The sequence below is a fragment of the Carassius carassius genome, chromosome 41 (assembly GCF_963082965.1).
Source record: "Carassius carassius chromosome 41, fCarCar2.1, whole genome shotgun sequence".
NCBI classification, from domain to species: domain Eukaryota; kingdom Metazoa; phylum Chordata; class Actinopteri; order Cypriniformes; family Cyprinidae; genus Carassius; species Carassius carassius.
Genome location: NC_081795.1, coordinates 14,155,792 through 14,172,126, shown reverse-complemented (window position 1 = coordinate 14,172,126; position 16,335 = coordinate 14,155,792). Strand labels below are relative to the sequence as shown.

The 16,335-nt window shown below is 34.9% G+C and overlaps 2 protein-coding genes across 2 annotated transcripts; both read left to right on the top strand.

Annotated features, from left to right (window-relative positions):
* The first annotated feature begins 2,153 nt into the window (after positions 1-2,153).
* Positions 2,154-8,133, top strand: LOC132123097 (zona pellucida-like domain-containing protein 1). Its single transcript, XM_059533637.1, has 10 exons — positions 2,154-2,160; positions 2,238-2,458; positions 3,998-4,179; positions 4,317-4,389; positions 5,374-5,471; positions 5,723-5,803; positions 6,020-6,191; positions 6,281-6,386; positions 7,216-7,245; positions 7,519-8,133. Exons 1-10 carry the CDS (start codon positions 2,154-2,156, stop codon positions 7,680-7,682), a joined length of 1,134 nt encoding a protein of 377 aa, XP_059389620.1. The 3' UTR covers positions 7,683-8,133.
* Positions 8,134-9,551: 1,418 nt separating this feature from the next.
* Positions 9,552-13,946, top strand: LOC132123276 (zona pellucida-like domain-containing protein 1). Its single transcript, XM_059533835.1, has 10 exons — positions 9,552-9,933; positions 10,050-10,270; positions 10,543-10,727; positions 11,410-11,482; positions 11,581-11,678; positions 11,766-11,846; positions 12,494-12,662; positions 12,784-12,892; positions 13,028-13,048; positions 13,134-13,946. Exons 1-10 carry the CDS (start codon positions 9,840-9,842, stop codon positions 13,271-13,273), a joined length of 1,191 nt encoding a protein of 396 aa, XP_059389818.1. The 5' UTR covers positions 9,552-9,839; the 3' UTR covers positions 13,274-13,946.
* The last annotated feature ends 2,389 nt before the right edge of the window (positions 13,947-16,335 follow it).

Here is a 16,335-nt window from a genome sequence, read left to right as displayed (position 1 = left end):
AAAAGTTCAACATTTTTTGATTTTATTGATTTGATTTCAAGTTAAAGATTCTTCAAAAGCAGCTAGTCTCTCCCCTAATAAACCATTTGATTAGCATCCCAACAAAATCAATATTGTCTATGACTCATAATTAGAGTATTCTCACTAACCTGTAGAATGTAAGCAATGATACACGTAGTGTTGAAAAGTTCGGGGTCAGTAAGATTTTGTTGTTTTTTTCTGAAATAAATGAATAGTTTTATTCAGCAAGGACACATTAAATTGATCAAAGTTTTAAAGGTAAAGATATTTCCATTTTAAATCAGTGTTATTCTTTTCCAAAAAAAAAAAAAAGAAATAATTTGTGCAAAAAAAAAAAAAGTTTTCAACACTGATAATTTTATGTTTCTGGATCATCAAATTTGCATATTAGAAGGATTCATGTTCTTGAGGCATCATAGTAAATTTATATATAAAGATCTGTTTTTCTGCTTTAAAAAGGTAGTTATTACTGCATATTAACACGTTACTATAAACTGATTAAATCTGAGTATTAGATATGACAGCAATTATCTGCTATTATCTATTAGCTTTAGTATTTAATGCCAAAAAGGGTAGTTTGTGATCGTATCTTCAGCTGGTTTCTGGTTGAGATAATTGTGAGGAACCGGGAGGCCACAGAGACAATAACAGCACACTCACTATCAACCCGTATGGACTGACGGAGAGAATAGGCCCTTTACTCACTTCAGCCGCCGATGAAAACATAATTCCTGCCTTCAGTCCCACACTGAGCTCAGACATTACTGAGCAATGACTGAGTCAGATCAAGCTATGAGGAGACGAGTGGGAAATTGTAAAAGCTGCTCATGTTTCTGGCTCCATAAAAAAAGATTTGTTCAGCGCATTGAGATTGTGATGGATTTTCCCATGTTGTCCTGGACAGCTCTTTTTGTTTCAGGCTTCTGAAAATGGCTCATTGTTTTGGCGGCGGTAGAGGCCCGTGGTGCAGGAGGCCCTGTGGAGATGCCAGGCTGCCCATTCACTCACCGGCAGCTGGCCGAAACGCATGGAGCGCAGCTCACCTGCATCAGGGGACTGAGGTGAGAGAGGGATCTCAGCACTTTACATGCAACTGTGTTGTCAAAAAATATTACTGTTATGCCAGTAATTGTTTGAATTTATTTTTTCTAATTTTTGTTCTCCTTCCTTTCCAGGTGTTGAAATGGAGTGGATATGTGTTCCCCTTCTGCTTTTAAGTGGGATTCATTTCGGTTTTACACAGTTCAGTGGATTCAACTGTGATCCAAACTACCACAGCAGATTCCCTGGTAAGAAGAGCCAAATAAACAGTAATACATTACAGTTCATAAGTGGGTAAGATCTGTGTTTGTTTGATTCATGACAGAAAAGGCACTCAAAATGTTAAAACAGATTTCTGTTTCAAATAAAATGCTGTTCTTTTGCAAAAAGAAAAATTTAATTATTTGCAAAACAATGTGTCATGGTTTCCACAAAATTTTAAGCATTAATAATATATTTCTTAAGCAGCAAATCAGCATATTAGAATGATTTCTAGATCATGTGACACTGAAGACTGAAATAATGTCTGCTGAAAATTCAGCTTTGCCATCACAGGAATGAATTGCAATTTAAAAATAATAAAGTTATTTTAAATTGTAATAATAGTTCACAATATCAACGACAACTGATTATTATTAGAAATTGTATTATTATTATTATTATTATTAATTTGACTCTATTTTATTTATTTATTATTATTATTATTTATTTTATTATAAATAAAAATGCTACCAACCCAAAACCTTTGAACAGAAATGTAAACAAATCTATTTAGATAATAAATAATTTAGTAATCTTTAAAAAAAAATATATAAATGCTTGTTTTTCCATTTGAATGTCCCTATACTAGAGAAAATGATTATATATAGAGAGGTCCAAAAGTTTAAGTCTGAAAATCTAGAATTTACAATTTACAAGATCTGCTGTCAGAGGACTAAAACATTTTGAAATTAATAATAATATTTTTAGTCATAGTAATACTTTGCACTTACATTATCACACTGATATAATTTGTAATGAAAAGCGTGTAAAAAGAATTCTAAACTGATGCAGTTCCTCTATTTGACTCCACTGTATTTTATTGTAAGTTCATGTTTAGTAAAGAATGCTGTCTCCAATAGTGACACATGTTATGAGGATTCATTTATTTATATTGTTTTGTTTTATTCCTCAAGGTGAGAGAGATATCAGTGTATACTGTGGCATTCAGACAATCACACTAAAGATTAACCTCTGTCCTGTGCTGTACTCTGGATACACTGATTCTGACTTGGCCCTGAACGGTCATCATGCAGATGTCCAGTGCCGAGGCTTCATAAACAACAACACATTCCCCACGGCTGTGCTCTTCAGTATCAGCCTGAGCACACTGGAGTCCTGTGGAAACACGCTGGAGGTGAGGGATGCATTCACTTACACACAAGTGCTATGGTATTCTTATAGTTTTTAGACATGTGGGAATACTGTATATCTTAACTTGCATTAGCTTCACTTTTTGCAAAAAATTTACTTCCAGGCCATCTAAGCAGTAGATGAGATTGTTTTTTCATTGGAACAGATTTAGAGAAATGTAGCATTGCATCACTTGCTCACCAATGGATGCTCTGCAGTGGATGGGTGCCGTCAGAATGAGAGTCCAAACAGCTGATAAAAAACATCCTAATAATACACAATAAATAAACCACACGTCTCCAATCCATCAGTTAACATCTTGTGAACATATGCGTAAATCCGTAAAGACAGGACCCCCCCATCTGAGGGTTGGTCACCCCTAAAATTATTATTAAAAATCACGCTGTGTATTGTAAATAATAATGTTTTATACTTTAAATAATTGTGTAATAATAAATGTTTTAGTCTCTCCTCCCTTGCCTCACAGTGCTTTGGTCCAAATGCCTGTTTTGCTCTTTTACATCACCCCCACACACACACACACACACACACACACACACAGACAAGTCCGGTGAGAGAGACGTCAATAGTTGAGGAACTCCAGTAAGTTAGGTTGTCGGCTATTTTATTCACTTAAAAATCTCTTGAAGTGATTATTTTCTCTTTAATACGTGATGCCAATGTATTTTTCAATGAGTCAGCTATGTTAGTAATAGTACGTTACCTGTTTGACGGAAAGGGTTGCCAGGTGTTTACAACAAAACTAGCCCAAACTAACCGTGTTTCGAGTGGGGTCCCTCGGTGAAAATCGCATTCTTGGTGCTAAAATAACATTATTGTGGTCGCTTCAACTCTTGGCGTGTACATGAAAAACATTCTGCGGCAACAGCCATAAAGTAGCCCAATTCCACGGGAAAACCATACACTTTGACTTCGCAACACTGTGACGGATAGTAATGTCTACAACGAACACAGAGTGCTGTCTCAGCGCGACCACAACAGCTTGAAGTTATCTAATGTGGCACAGTCTCCTGCTGCACTTATAGTAGTACGGCTTTCCCCTGTGTATACGTATCCTGAAAAATTTGATGTTTATTGTACTCCTCTCCCGATAATGTTAGACGAAATTTATGCCCCTGCTTTTGAAGCGAAAAGCTGTAAGAAACAAGTCCATCAACAAGACATTTTTAACTTTAAACCATTGTTTCTGGTTAAACTGCCAATCCATAATTTATAATATGGATTTTTCCCCCAGTGAAAAAGTCCATTCCCTGTTGTCCTCTCAAATCAAAATCTTCAGATATATTTTTATGGATTGGTTTGATGTTTTTATCAGCTGTTTGGACAAATCTGTTGCGATGAGCAAACAAACTCATCTAATTCATGGATGGCCTGAGGGTGAGTACATTTTCAGCAAATTTTCATTTTTGGATGAACAGTTTTCTTTAACAGTGTATTACGTAACATAACTGATATGGGATTTTAAAGAACAAATCTGATTATACAATATATAAAAAAAAACTATTTTTTTCTCTCTAATCAGGTTTCTACTTCTCAAAGCTTTAATGCCTATGGGAACATCTCCATGGTACAGATGGGTAATATATCGGGCTACATTGACACCCCTGACCCTCCAACTGTTATCAGCTACCTGCCAGGTCTGGTGTATAAATTCAGCTGCAGTTATCCTCTGGAGTACCTGCTCAACAACAGCCAGCTGGCAGCGTGAGTCTGTTTTCTGATGTAGCAACCTACTTCTACAACTATTTTAGTCAAAGAACTGTGCTGCATTTATCAGAATAATCAATGCTTTGCTGTAAACAGCCATAATATCTTGTTTTAATCTCAACCTCCTTTACCAGCTCATCTGCTACAATATCAGTGAAGGAAAATAATGGCACTTTCCTGAGCACTCTCAGTTTGGTGCTTTACAATGTGAGTGATCTCTGTAGTTCATCAAATAAAATGCATTTTAAAGTATGGCTGTGTAATGCAACACAATACATTCATACATTTTCTATACCATTTTTTATTACATGTTGTTGTTGTTATTATTAAAAGTTCTTCACAAAAAGATCCACAATATTCATAAAAATACATACAATTTCTTAAAATTTCAAAAACAAATGTATATAAAAAATGTACTGTATTAATTTAAAATTCATTATTATTAGATATTTGTTTGAGAAATTAATTAACTTAGAATTGCAAATTAAATTGGACTTATTGACTTAAAGGGGTCATATGATGAGATTTCCTTTCTCTTTGGAGTGTTACAAACTCTTAGTGCATAATGAAGATCTGTACAGTTGCAAAGACTAAAATATCAAATCCAAAGAGATATTTGCTAGTTTTGCGCGTTGTGTCTGTCATGTCACTCTGTTCCTCTTTCATGCTTGAACTGATGGTAAAACTAAGGACATTATTAACTTTTAATAATTAACTTTTAATAATTAACATTATTAAATGTCTTTACATTTATTTTGAAAAATAAAGATCACTATTAATGAAAGGAGCATTACATTTCCAACGAGTGCTTGCAGTGTTCGGCCAACCACAATGCACTGGGTCAGTTGGCCAATCAGAGCAGACTGCACTTGTCGGAAGGAGGGGCTTTGTTGAGAGAGGCGGGACATAGTGGACCTATAATAATGTACAGTTTTTGAAAAAGAATGTGTTTTTTGAACATTAAAGCATGTCAACATATTCTGTTACACCAAATAATGATCTTTAAAAAAGCATCATATGACCCCTTTAATTATAAATGATTTCTCCTTAGGATCAATTATCAATTTCATGTTGTGGATGTGTACAAAAATGTGAAAGTAGTTCTCAAACTTGGCAAAATGGCATGTTGCAATGAAGACTGGCTTAGACCACCATCACAGCACCTCATTTTCTTTGTCTCATATTTGACAGGACTCAACCTTCAGTCAGCTGATCTCTATACCAATGTCCGGCCTGTCCTTGAAGACTCGTGTGTTTGCTGCAGTCAAGGCTACAAATCTGGACAGGAGGTATATATCATACAGAGAAATGGATGTTTTATTATAAACTCATTATTGAAACACTTCATAGTATTTTACGTTTGTGAAGGCAGATTACAATAAACTATGACAATTTACTAGTATAAATAATATTTGGGTAAATCTAATAGAGGGTAGAATAGAGGGTAGATCTTGAGCCCCTATTAACTTCTTTTCTTTTTTACTTGCGATTAGAGGATTTGATTCCCATTAATAGCAGAAATGACTGTTTTCCCCCACAGGTGGAATGTTCTGATGGATCACTGTTACGCAACCCCCTCTGGGAACCCTAATGATGGGATACGCTATGACCTTTTCTTTGGGTAATTTAGTATTTTCTGAAATTATGTGCGCATTAACTCGGAGAGTCCTCATTACCTGCTCAACAATGCACAAAGGCCTTTTAGAAGAAATCATTTGTGTGTGCGGGTGTGTGCGTGCACGGTTGCAATTTTGTTTGGGTATGACTGAAGATAATTAATTTTTCTGTAGGTTTAAGCAGATCTATAGAGGCTTTATTTTTGTGGGGGTTTAAATAGGTGCTACAAGGATCCACAGACGACTGTATTCGAGAACGGAAAAAGTCAAATGGGCCGCTTTGCGTTTGAAGTTTTCCGTTTTGTGAAACATAAGAACCAGAAGATGTCCACCGTGTTTCTGCACTGTATCACAAAGCTGTGTCGAGCAGATGACTGCACAATACTAATTCCGGTAAAACATCATAATGTTGAAATATTTGATGGTTATTTATATATGTACGAACTGAACGAGAGCGCTGACTGTTATATCTCTCATGGCAGATCTGTGGAAAACGCAGGAGGAGAGACACTGTGGATGAACATGTGGTATCAGGTTCATCCTCAGGGGATGCCGTCATAACCGCAGGGCCTATAATCACTAGGAGTGGTGAGAGCCATCCTCAGCTTTATAGTCCATTAAATGCACTGAAGAAAAAGACAAATGAAATTGAATTTCCTTCAAAAGTTGTTACACAGTTTTTGGTTTTTAAAAAATTTGGTAGTATAATGGTAGTAAAGTAAATGATCCCTCAGAATCATTCTAATATGCTGATTTGCTGCTGAAGAAACATTTCTTCTTATCAATGTTGAAAACAAGTTCTGCCGCTTAATATTTTTGTGGAAACCATGATACATTTTTTCATTCTTTGATGACTAGAAAGTTTTTATTTGAAACAGAAATCTTTTCTAACATTATAAGATCAATTTAATGCATCCTTGCCGAATAAATGTATTAAATTCTTTAAAAAAATCTTACTAAATGTGTGTTTGTGTATACATAGAAATGTTAAATAGTCATATTTTAAACAACCATACAATCCATATTTTCATTTCTGTGAGACAACATCACCCTGTGATATATAATATGATTTTCAGATATATTAAGAAACGAGTTGTAGTTGATCTCACAGACCTCACACACCTCTTGGTACACAGTATGATCATGATAACAATCAATGGCTAGTTTCAGTAAAACAGTAAAACAAGGCAAACTTATTCATTATTCATGTCCCAGTGTATGTAATGTTAAGAAGATTTTATGTATTTTGTTGTACCTTTGAGAGTGAATTTTAGTAAATTTTTACATACCTTTTAATTAAATTCAAATGTAGAATTTGCTTAATATTTTCAATATAATGCTTGAGATGTAATTGATGTAATTCAATCTTTACCACAAAAACATCTAAAATCACATACATCTTGCTTGTTTTCTGCAGATGAATCTCCAGTCAACAATTCACAACTTGGTAAGATGTTTCTTAAGAGGGCAAAAAAAGATTAAGTAGCCTGCAAGATGTTCTTCATTAGTAGACACCCCAAATACCCCAACCCCCCTCGCAGTGTCCTTTCTGTGAGACATCAGCTCTGTTTTCACATTGAAACAATGGACAACAGTATCAAGTTCTGCAAATGAGATTAATGACAACTGTGGTTTACAGAACTATCCTGTCTGATTTTGACCCCATTCTCCCCCACAATCCTGTGCTGACCCCCGCTCCCCCCTCTCTGTGCCCCTGCAGTGAGCGGATCCTCGCAGCATCTGAATGCTGTAACCAGTGCCTTGATATCAGGTGTGGCTGTGTTAGGTGTGACGTGCCTGGGCCTCTTCGTCCTCTCTCTCAGGCTGCTCAGGAAGCCCAGCCCTTCTGGTCTGACAGGGGTCTTGAACCCTAGCTTCAGATGACCATGACGTCCCAATCCAGAGTGCCCTGAAATACACCACAAAATTGGCATTGGGCAGCTTTGTCAAACAAGTTTTCTCATTTGAACTTATATTAATCTGATAGTCCCTTTTAAAATACCTCAGTTTGTTACTATCCGTTTCAGGGTCTGTGATCCTTTATGTCTTGAAGTGCAGAGCACAAAACAAATGTAGATTGTTCACATATAGATGTCAGATTATTTGCTTGATGAATTATTGTTGATCTTTTAAACTGTGTATGTATGTGATGTATATGTGCAATGAGATAAGCAATGAATAAACATAAGAAAAATGAAACCGAGGCCTTCCAAATTAAATATTAGTTGACAGCAACTGATTAGATTGAATACCACAGAAAATACCGCCTAATAAACAGTGATTTGTAATGCATTTTTGTTTAGTTTTACAAATGTAGGGGCAAATCACAATTATTTTTGATGGTAATAAACAGCACGCCACAGATGCTGTTAACCTGGACTATTTTTTATTTTTATTTTTTTTAATTTGCATGATATAGTTTTAAATAGTGTCATTAAATTGGTATGCTCTTATCATTTTTATTTTATTTTATTATTCATTATAAATATCTACAACCTGATGTTTTTCCAAACAGATTTTGTCAGCTGCACATAATTGAATGTTTTATTATAAAAATTTATCAAAATCAATGTCTGATTTCACTAATTGTATTATATATTTGCATTTGTATCAGTTTTATAGATAATTTTCAACATATTTGTATCTAAAATCAAACTCTAACAATCTATTTGTTGACACTGAAAGTACAACAAGGACACAAAGCACCCATTTAAATCTGCATCTTTTCTCTACATAATCCCAGATTACTGCAGGGCCTGCAGCGAGGTCAAAACTTAATAAAATCTGTTTATCTCCCTCTCATTTCTTATGTTCGCTTTGATCTTATGAAGTGTTGTTTTGCTACAATATTGAACTGAATACGTCATGGCCGGCAGCATCATATTATGATGAGTTCCATAACATTTTCCATGGTTTTATGTCCTTGACAATAGAAGAAGGCCAACTCCCAACCCCTGATTTGACCCTAATTAGAAAGTGTTGTCCTTCCCAGGTAGCTCAGCTGACAGGTTCATATTACAACTCCATTGGTATTTTCTGCGAATTTGTACTTCATTTTTACAGATTTCACCTCATTAGCTGTTGATATGCTGTAGATAAGAAGCACAGGAAGAACTCAAAACTCTTGCATTTTTATGGAAACTTTACTATTCGGAAAGCTTCAAAATTACTAAATTGTGGCTTACTTTCAAATGGATAGTTAGTTCACCCAAAAACTAACAGTTTTCCATCATTTACTTGCCCTCATGTCATTCCAGACCTGAATGACTTACTTTCTTCTTTGAAACAGTTTAAAATATAATGAAAGACAGTGAAGTCCAGTGTTGTTTTAGATTGCTTTGCCTTTCAAAATATGGACAAAAAACACTGAGACATTATTCCAAATATCTTCTTTTGTGTTCTACAATGAATCGCTTCAGCATATCCCTTTGACAATCATTATCACAACTGCCAACCAGGTGTGTACAAACCGTCTCTAAATGTGCGATTTTATGCAAGGACCATCAAGATTTTAAGGTAGCAAACCTCCTAAAAGGCATCCAAGGTCAGAGGTCAGACTTGTACTCTTATGTCCAAAGAGAAGATGGGACCTCCCACATATTGTGCACTTCTTCAAAAAGAGCTTCGTACCTAGTTTATTAAATTACATGTTAATATGTTACAGGATGTATAAGGTGACAAAGACAGTGGTCATTGTTTATGGTCTAACTTTAAAGGTGATGTGTAAGGTTTCAAGGTTTGCCTCAAGGTAATGGTACATTATCCACAAAAGTGAATTGTTCTTGAGAACTAAAGCAAGCATACCAAATGGCAAATGACCTTGTTTTGGCCCAATCCTGAGGAAGTACTCTAATTAACTTCTTCTTCACACACATATGTATATAAATAACAGACTGAAGCCTGTCCGAGTCAATCCAACAGAGACTTTAAGAAGATAAAGGATCTTAAACAGCAAGGATACCTTCAGAAGCGCTTCGAGATTTTCTCTAGGGAGTCATTTAATGGTCATTTTTGAACACTGATAAAGAGCAGATAGCTGACATGGTTTTACTCAGTCTGTTGATTTTGGGTGTGCTGGTTAAAGGCCACCTGGCTCTTACTCCTAATGATTGTGGGACTTCCTACAGGCGTCCAGGTAGGCCTATTGTCCTGCATGGTTATTCTCCAATAATTATTGTAACTGCTTTTAAAACCAAAATAACTGATCAATTGTATAGGGAAGACATCAGGGGTCTTGTTTTTGTCTTACAGCGTACACCGACATCGCAGTGTATTGCGGGACCGAGTCTATTAGTTTGGCCATCCAGGTGTGCCCGGTCATTTACACTGGATACAACGCGAGTTTGTTGATTCTCAATCGAGTCGCAAGTGACCCGTCGTGTCAGGGAACGCTGGATGAGACCGCAAATCCCCCGGTTGTGCGCTTCAACTTCCCCCTGAGACAATTAGACTCCTGCGGCAGTGTCTTCCGCGTGAGTATTAGTATATTTACATTAAATATTGAAATATTCTCTAGGCTACTTAAAAACACCAAACTGATCCCGCTGTCTGGCGAGTTGAAAAGTGCCCAAAGCCAGCAAACTAGCAAGGCTACCAAGAAGGGTCAGGTGTTTCTCTTACATACGCCACTCAATGACAGTGTGTCAATATAGATTATTAGGCCTAGTTCCTTTCATTGGTTCTGTATTTTGATTTCTCTATCTCGCTCTTCAAGTCTAATTCAATTCATTGTCTTCATTTGTAGACCACCAGCGCTCCAGGGACCGGCATCTTCTCGGACTTCTCTAACATCCAGACGGTTAACATCAGTGGGGTGGTCAGATCTTTCGACCCCACAATAGGAACAGTGACCTACAACGCCGAGCTGAGCTATTTTTACTCCTGTGCATATCCTCTCGAGTACCTGATCAACAATACACAAGTTGATGTGTAAGCTCCTTTAACTCTCTTAATAGATTATAGATGCTGCCTGAAATAATAATAATAATACATCTTAAACCAGCCTAAGCTGGTCTCTCAGTCTAGTCAGAGTTTTAGTGAACTTTGGGACTGGCCCATGTTCTGGCTTACTCTTGTTAATCAACGAGGATGCATTCAATTGGTCGAAAGTGAGTGTAAAGAGTGTTTTTACTTTATAGTCATAAAAGAGTCTGTAATGAAAAATGAAAAATGTATCACGATTTCAACTAAAATATTAAACTGTTTAAACTGTTTTCATTGATAACAATAAAAGTTTCTTGAGCACCAAATCAGTGTATTAGAATGATTTCTGAAGGATCACGTGACACCGAAGAATCACGTGACACTGTGAAATTCAGCTTTGCCAAACAAAGGAATAAATTACATTTTAAAATATATTAAACTAGAGAAATTATCATTTTAAATTGCAATAATGTTTCAAAATGTCACTGATTTACTGTATTTTTGATAGATGCAGCTTTGGTGAGCATAATAGACTTTAAAAAAATAAAAATAAATAACAAAACAGGAGTGTAGGCTGCAGTATTAAACATGCAGCCTGCTGACATTTTTAACTGAGTAGTGAATCATTATTTTCAAGGGCTCTAGCTATGCATCACTTGTAATCTCTAAACTTTACCTCCCTCTTCAGGTCATCCTCCTCCATTGCAGTGATTGACAACAATGGTAGCTTCATCAGCACTTTAAGCATGCGGCTCTTCAAAGTAAATACCCCATGGGGGGAAAAGTTTCCCAAATCTATAGTCTTTTCTATGCTATGTCATACTGTGTCCATAACTTCATACTTTAATTGTGTCTCTAGGATATAAACTACACAACTCCACTCGTTATCCCTGCTCTTGGTGTTGAGCTCAGAACCAGAATCTACGTGCAAGTCATTGCAGCAAACTTGACTTCACAGTGAGGAACATTTGCTCATGTTTCTTCTAAGATATGCCTCCGTTAGTTAATGTAGAAATCGACTGATTCTGTCCTCCTCCTCCACAGGTATCATGTTCTGCTGGATCGTTGTTATGCTTCTATCTCAGCCTTACCCACCAATTCAACCTTTTTCAACCTATTCGTCCCGTAAGTCTAAAAAAATGTCAAGGAATTTTGAGAGAAGTCATGTTAAAAATAGCATTTATAATATAATTTATTTTACTTGTTTATTATATATTATTCTTATAAATTATATAAAATTAATGTTCATATATATATATATATATATATATATATATATATATATATATATATATATATATATATATATATATATATATATAAATTCATTTATTTAATAAAATAAAATTGTAAGAATATATCACAATAAGAAATTCTTTATAAGATTATTTTTAAAAACTTATTTTATATATCCCACATTTATAATAAATATTATAAATCAATAATATAACAAAAAATATTATTTAAAAGAATATTTCATTAATTTAAATGGTTGTTTTGGTCTCTATAAAACTTTTAATAATTTAATAATTAAATTATAAATTTAATAATTTATAATTTTATAATTTTAATAATTAAATTTGTATAATTTATTTAAAAAAATATATATATATTTTTTTATGACAAAAATAAAATTGAATTTAAAAAAAATTATTGACATAACATTTCATCAATTAGAAATTACATGAGTCAGAAACAAAGCCACAAAGCCATGGAAATTCATGGGTCAACTAGTTCTGTAACATACTTGAAATGTTCTCCTTTTCTTAAAGGTGCTCGCAGGATCAGATGACCACTATGTTGGAGAATGGAAACAGTCAGAAGGCTCGCTTTAGCTTCCCGGCCTTCCGCTTTGTCGAGCAGCAGAACCAGACCATTTCCACCTACTACCTCCACTGCATCACCAGACTTTGTGAAACCAGCACCTGCGCCCAGTTCAAGGTACTGTACCACACGTTCTTCAAACTGGCCTATAAGACTACAAAAATTGGGGTCTTAACTGAAACATCAGATAAATGTGTCCTGCTTTATTGTTTAACCCTCATCCATTTCCATTAATCAGCAATGCAACAGGAGGAGGAGACGAGAAATACAGACAACGACAATAAAAGATGGCGTCTCGGACACCACCCTCATCACCTCAGGACCTATTAGGACTCAAGCAGACACATGTATGGATCTCTTCTACCTCACTGTCCTTGTCATAATATATAATAGTAATAGAAAAAAGCATTTTATACAGAAGTTATTTTAAGACACATAAATGTGGCTAAATAATAATAACTGCAAACTGTTGTTTGTTTCAGCTATTACCACTAAGGAAGCAGGTAAGCCTCTCTCGTTAATTTGATTCATTTACAGAAGAAAGGTAATTTTTGGTAATGACATGCTGTCTCTTGTATTCTTGTACAGCCCTTAGCAGCGCACAGAAGGACAGTGGTAATGGGGCATCTGTAGGACTGGGCATTGCTCTGGCAGTTCTCGTCATTGTGGGCACCGTTGCTGCCCTCATGGCCGTATCATTTTACCGCAAACTCAAGATGCTGCGTTAACTTTCCGTGATCCCAGAGCTCTTTTCATGTAGGATCAATACAACAGCACTGGTGGAGGTGGGAACTGGGGATCCATTTCATTAATATCTGACTTTTTAAATTAAAAAGCTTTGTCGGCATAGCAGACAACACGATTGTCATTTGAAATGCAAATATTGCAACCAAAAAAATATATATATTATATAATAACTTATATACTTAAGACACAAAGTTTAAATGAGCTACATTTCATTTTAAAACAAACATGTACAGACATGCATTTGGTGTGAGAAGGAGAATTACGAAGGCAGCAAAGGTTTTAAAAGGATTTAAAAAGATTTAAAAGGACAGATAAATAATTTTAGCCATTTAAAACTGTTCAGTGTAATGGATCTGTGCTCAAGTTGTGCTACATTAAAGCAAGATCCAAGGCTTTAGGATTGACAGCTTAAAAAGAACAGGTGACAAAAAATAAATTAATAAAGTCATTATAACAGCTGCATGAAGAGCCTTGCTTTGATTTGAGCAAACTTGTTATTATCAAGGAAGGAAAGTTTCATTTTGGAAAAGGAATTATGCATATGCGATGTGTTACGAAATCAGAGAGTTGTCTTGTGAAACATGTTTGTTTTTATTTGTTGAGTTTTTACTTTTATTGCATGCAATGTCATTAATAAAGGCTTGTAGGATTGTGAGAACAGTCCGAGTTCCTTTCCTGTTAAAACGCAGCACCACTAGAGGGAGGCTCACCTTTGTTTGAAAAAACTCATTGGCTAGAAACCCTGGTTTAGTCTTGATGCAAAAGTGGGGTTTCTTTATGGTTGTCTTAGTTTATTTTACAAAACACTGTTTAAGGGTATTTTTATATAGTTTTACTTCCACCCCACTCCAAAGAGTCCAAATTAAAGTGGAGTCTCAAAGTACAGTACATTATCTTTATGTACATATAGGGCCTACATACTTTATATAAATTAGTTTTTTAGTGGTTTGAAATGTTTCAGTAACTACAAAAGTTACAAGCTATTCAATATTTGCATTTTATTCTTCTATTGTCTTTATTTTGGATACATTATTTTGCAATGTGGAACAAGGATGCCATCTTTTACGCATTCAGCTTGAGACTCATGCAATTGTTCTCATGCCATACATTTAAAAATAAAAGGGCAAAGAGTCTGTTAATGCGCCGACAGACAAAATGAGGCATACGATCAGTCGTTTCCAAAAAAGAAATATAAAAAGACTACATACAGTATTTTGTAATATTGTATAATTATAAAATAACTATTAAAATAAATCAGAAATAAACAATAAATGCCCCACCCCCCTCAGAATTTGGCATTCCTGTCGTGGAAATAAGCTATTTTCTGTAGGCTAATTCAGAGAGAGTTCATAATTGCAGTAAAGTATTTGCGTTAAAAACCAGTGTTTTTCTGATTATAACAATGAATTTAAAAATAATAAAGGAAGTAATACTAAAACAGCAAAAAAAACTAGAAGAGGAAATTCAAAATAAATAAATAAATATATAAATATATATATATATTATATATTTATAAAACAAACTGGCTTTCCTAATATGTCCTGCAGTGCTATACCAGTGCACACAGTACCAGCTCTCTATTCACTCTGGATAAACAGGTAAATTAGACTAATGTTTGTTCATACAACATGACCCCTCAAATTAATTTAGCACGTTAAGATATATTAGAGTGATATTAAGGATGCCTTGCTGTAATGTCAGAACCACTGCAAATTAAAAATTTACATGGTCATGATAAATGCACAGAAAAATGACTTTCATTATATGGTGATGAGGATAGTTAATGCACGAGAATACTATATGAGGAGGGACAGTGGGATATGAAATGAAAATAAATATGCCAGTCCTCCATTGGGTAAATCTCTAATTGTGTGTGAGGTTGTCATCAGGAGCAATACCTGAGAAACATCTGCTGGGATGAGACGGGGCAGAGGATCTTCAGAGGATGCCGGTGTGACCTTATTAGTTAGAAAGATGACTTCATTTCAGTTGCAACGCAATGCACTAATTACAATGGCTAAAAGTAATATGTGAGCGGTGATTTATTGTGTTGTAATGGAATTCTCTATAATGCGATTTGATGTAATGTTTAATTGCATGGCAGGGTTAAGCTAATTAATGGAGAAGATATATTTAAAATAGACAAGCAGTGTCATTTTGAGAGATGGAGTTTGCGAGAAATTACCAGACAGGAAAGGAATCATGAAACATTGATGCACTGTACCATATCCAGACAGATGGGCCTATCTGCTGCTGTCCATCTCTGGAGACTGTGTGAATCGAAACACTAAGTCTGTTAGATACTGTGCAATATTGCTTTGAGGTGTGTGTTTTTTTTTTTTTGCAAGATAATGGCAATTGTTTTGTTCTGAGTATGAGGAAATTTTGAAAATCAGCTGCTGGAAAATTAATATGTTTTAACCAAACAAAACATTAAGGGCAAAATCCCCAGACGAAGAGCCCTAGACTGAATAACAATGTGAATGAAGAGTCCTCACTGAAAACAGCCTGTAATTTAAGACCAGAGTTAATGTCTGAGAAACTGATTTCACAGTTTACCAACTTTTAAAACACGCTGTTTTTATATTTTGGTTTCGTGTTTGACAATTTTATTTTATTTTTTACTTTTTTTTTCCTTACCAAAGACTCTTTTTCTTTGTTTTTCCTGTTAAATGCGCATGCTCCACTTGTTGTTCTGCTCAAATGATGAATCAGAGTAACTCTTGAAGTAGATTTTGTGAGAACAGAAGCTTTAAACTTTGTTGTCATGACAGACCATATACATAAATTTATTTATTTTTAATCTCACATTTCCATTGATGTTTAAGTTTCTGAGTGCATATATATATATATATATATTATGTTTGTTTTATGACATTACTGTTCTTTAAGTTCAGTTACTGTTCAGTAAGATTTTTTTTTAAATGTTTTAAAGTCTCTTATTCTGCATTTATTTGATAAAAAAAATAGTAATATTGTGAAATAAATTTACTATTTAAAAATAACTGTTTACTATTGTAATGTTTTATGTGTATTAAATATA

Coding starts and splice junctions, on each gene's coding strand:
- LOC132123097 (XM_059533637.1), top strand. Junction 5,472..5,722: donor GCTACAAATCTGGACAGGAG/GTATATATCATA, acceptor TTTCCCCCACAG/GTGGAATGTTCTGATGGATC. Junction 6,387..7,215: donor GCCTATAATCACTAGGAGTG/GTGAGAGCCATC, acceptor TGTTTTCTGCAG/ATGAATCTCCAGTCAACAAT.
- LOC132123276 (XM_059533835.1), top strand. CDS start 9,840: ATGGTTTTACTCAGTCTGTTGATTTTGGGTGTGCTGGTTAAAGGCCAC. Junction 10,728..11,409: donor AACAATACACAAGTTGATGT/GTAAGCTCCTTT, acceptor CTCCCTCTTCAG/GTCATCCTCCTCCATTGCAG. Junction 11,847..12,493: donor TTTTTCAACCTATTCGTCCC/GTAAGTCTAAAA, acceptor CTTTTCTTAAAG/GTGCTCGCAGGATCAGATGA.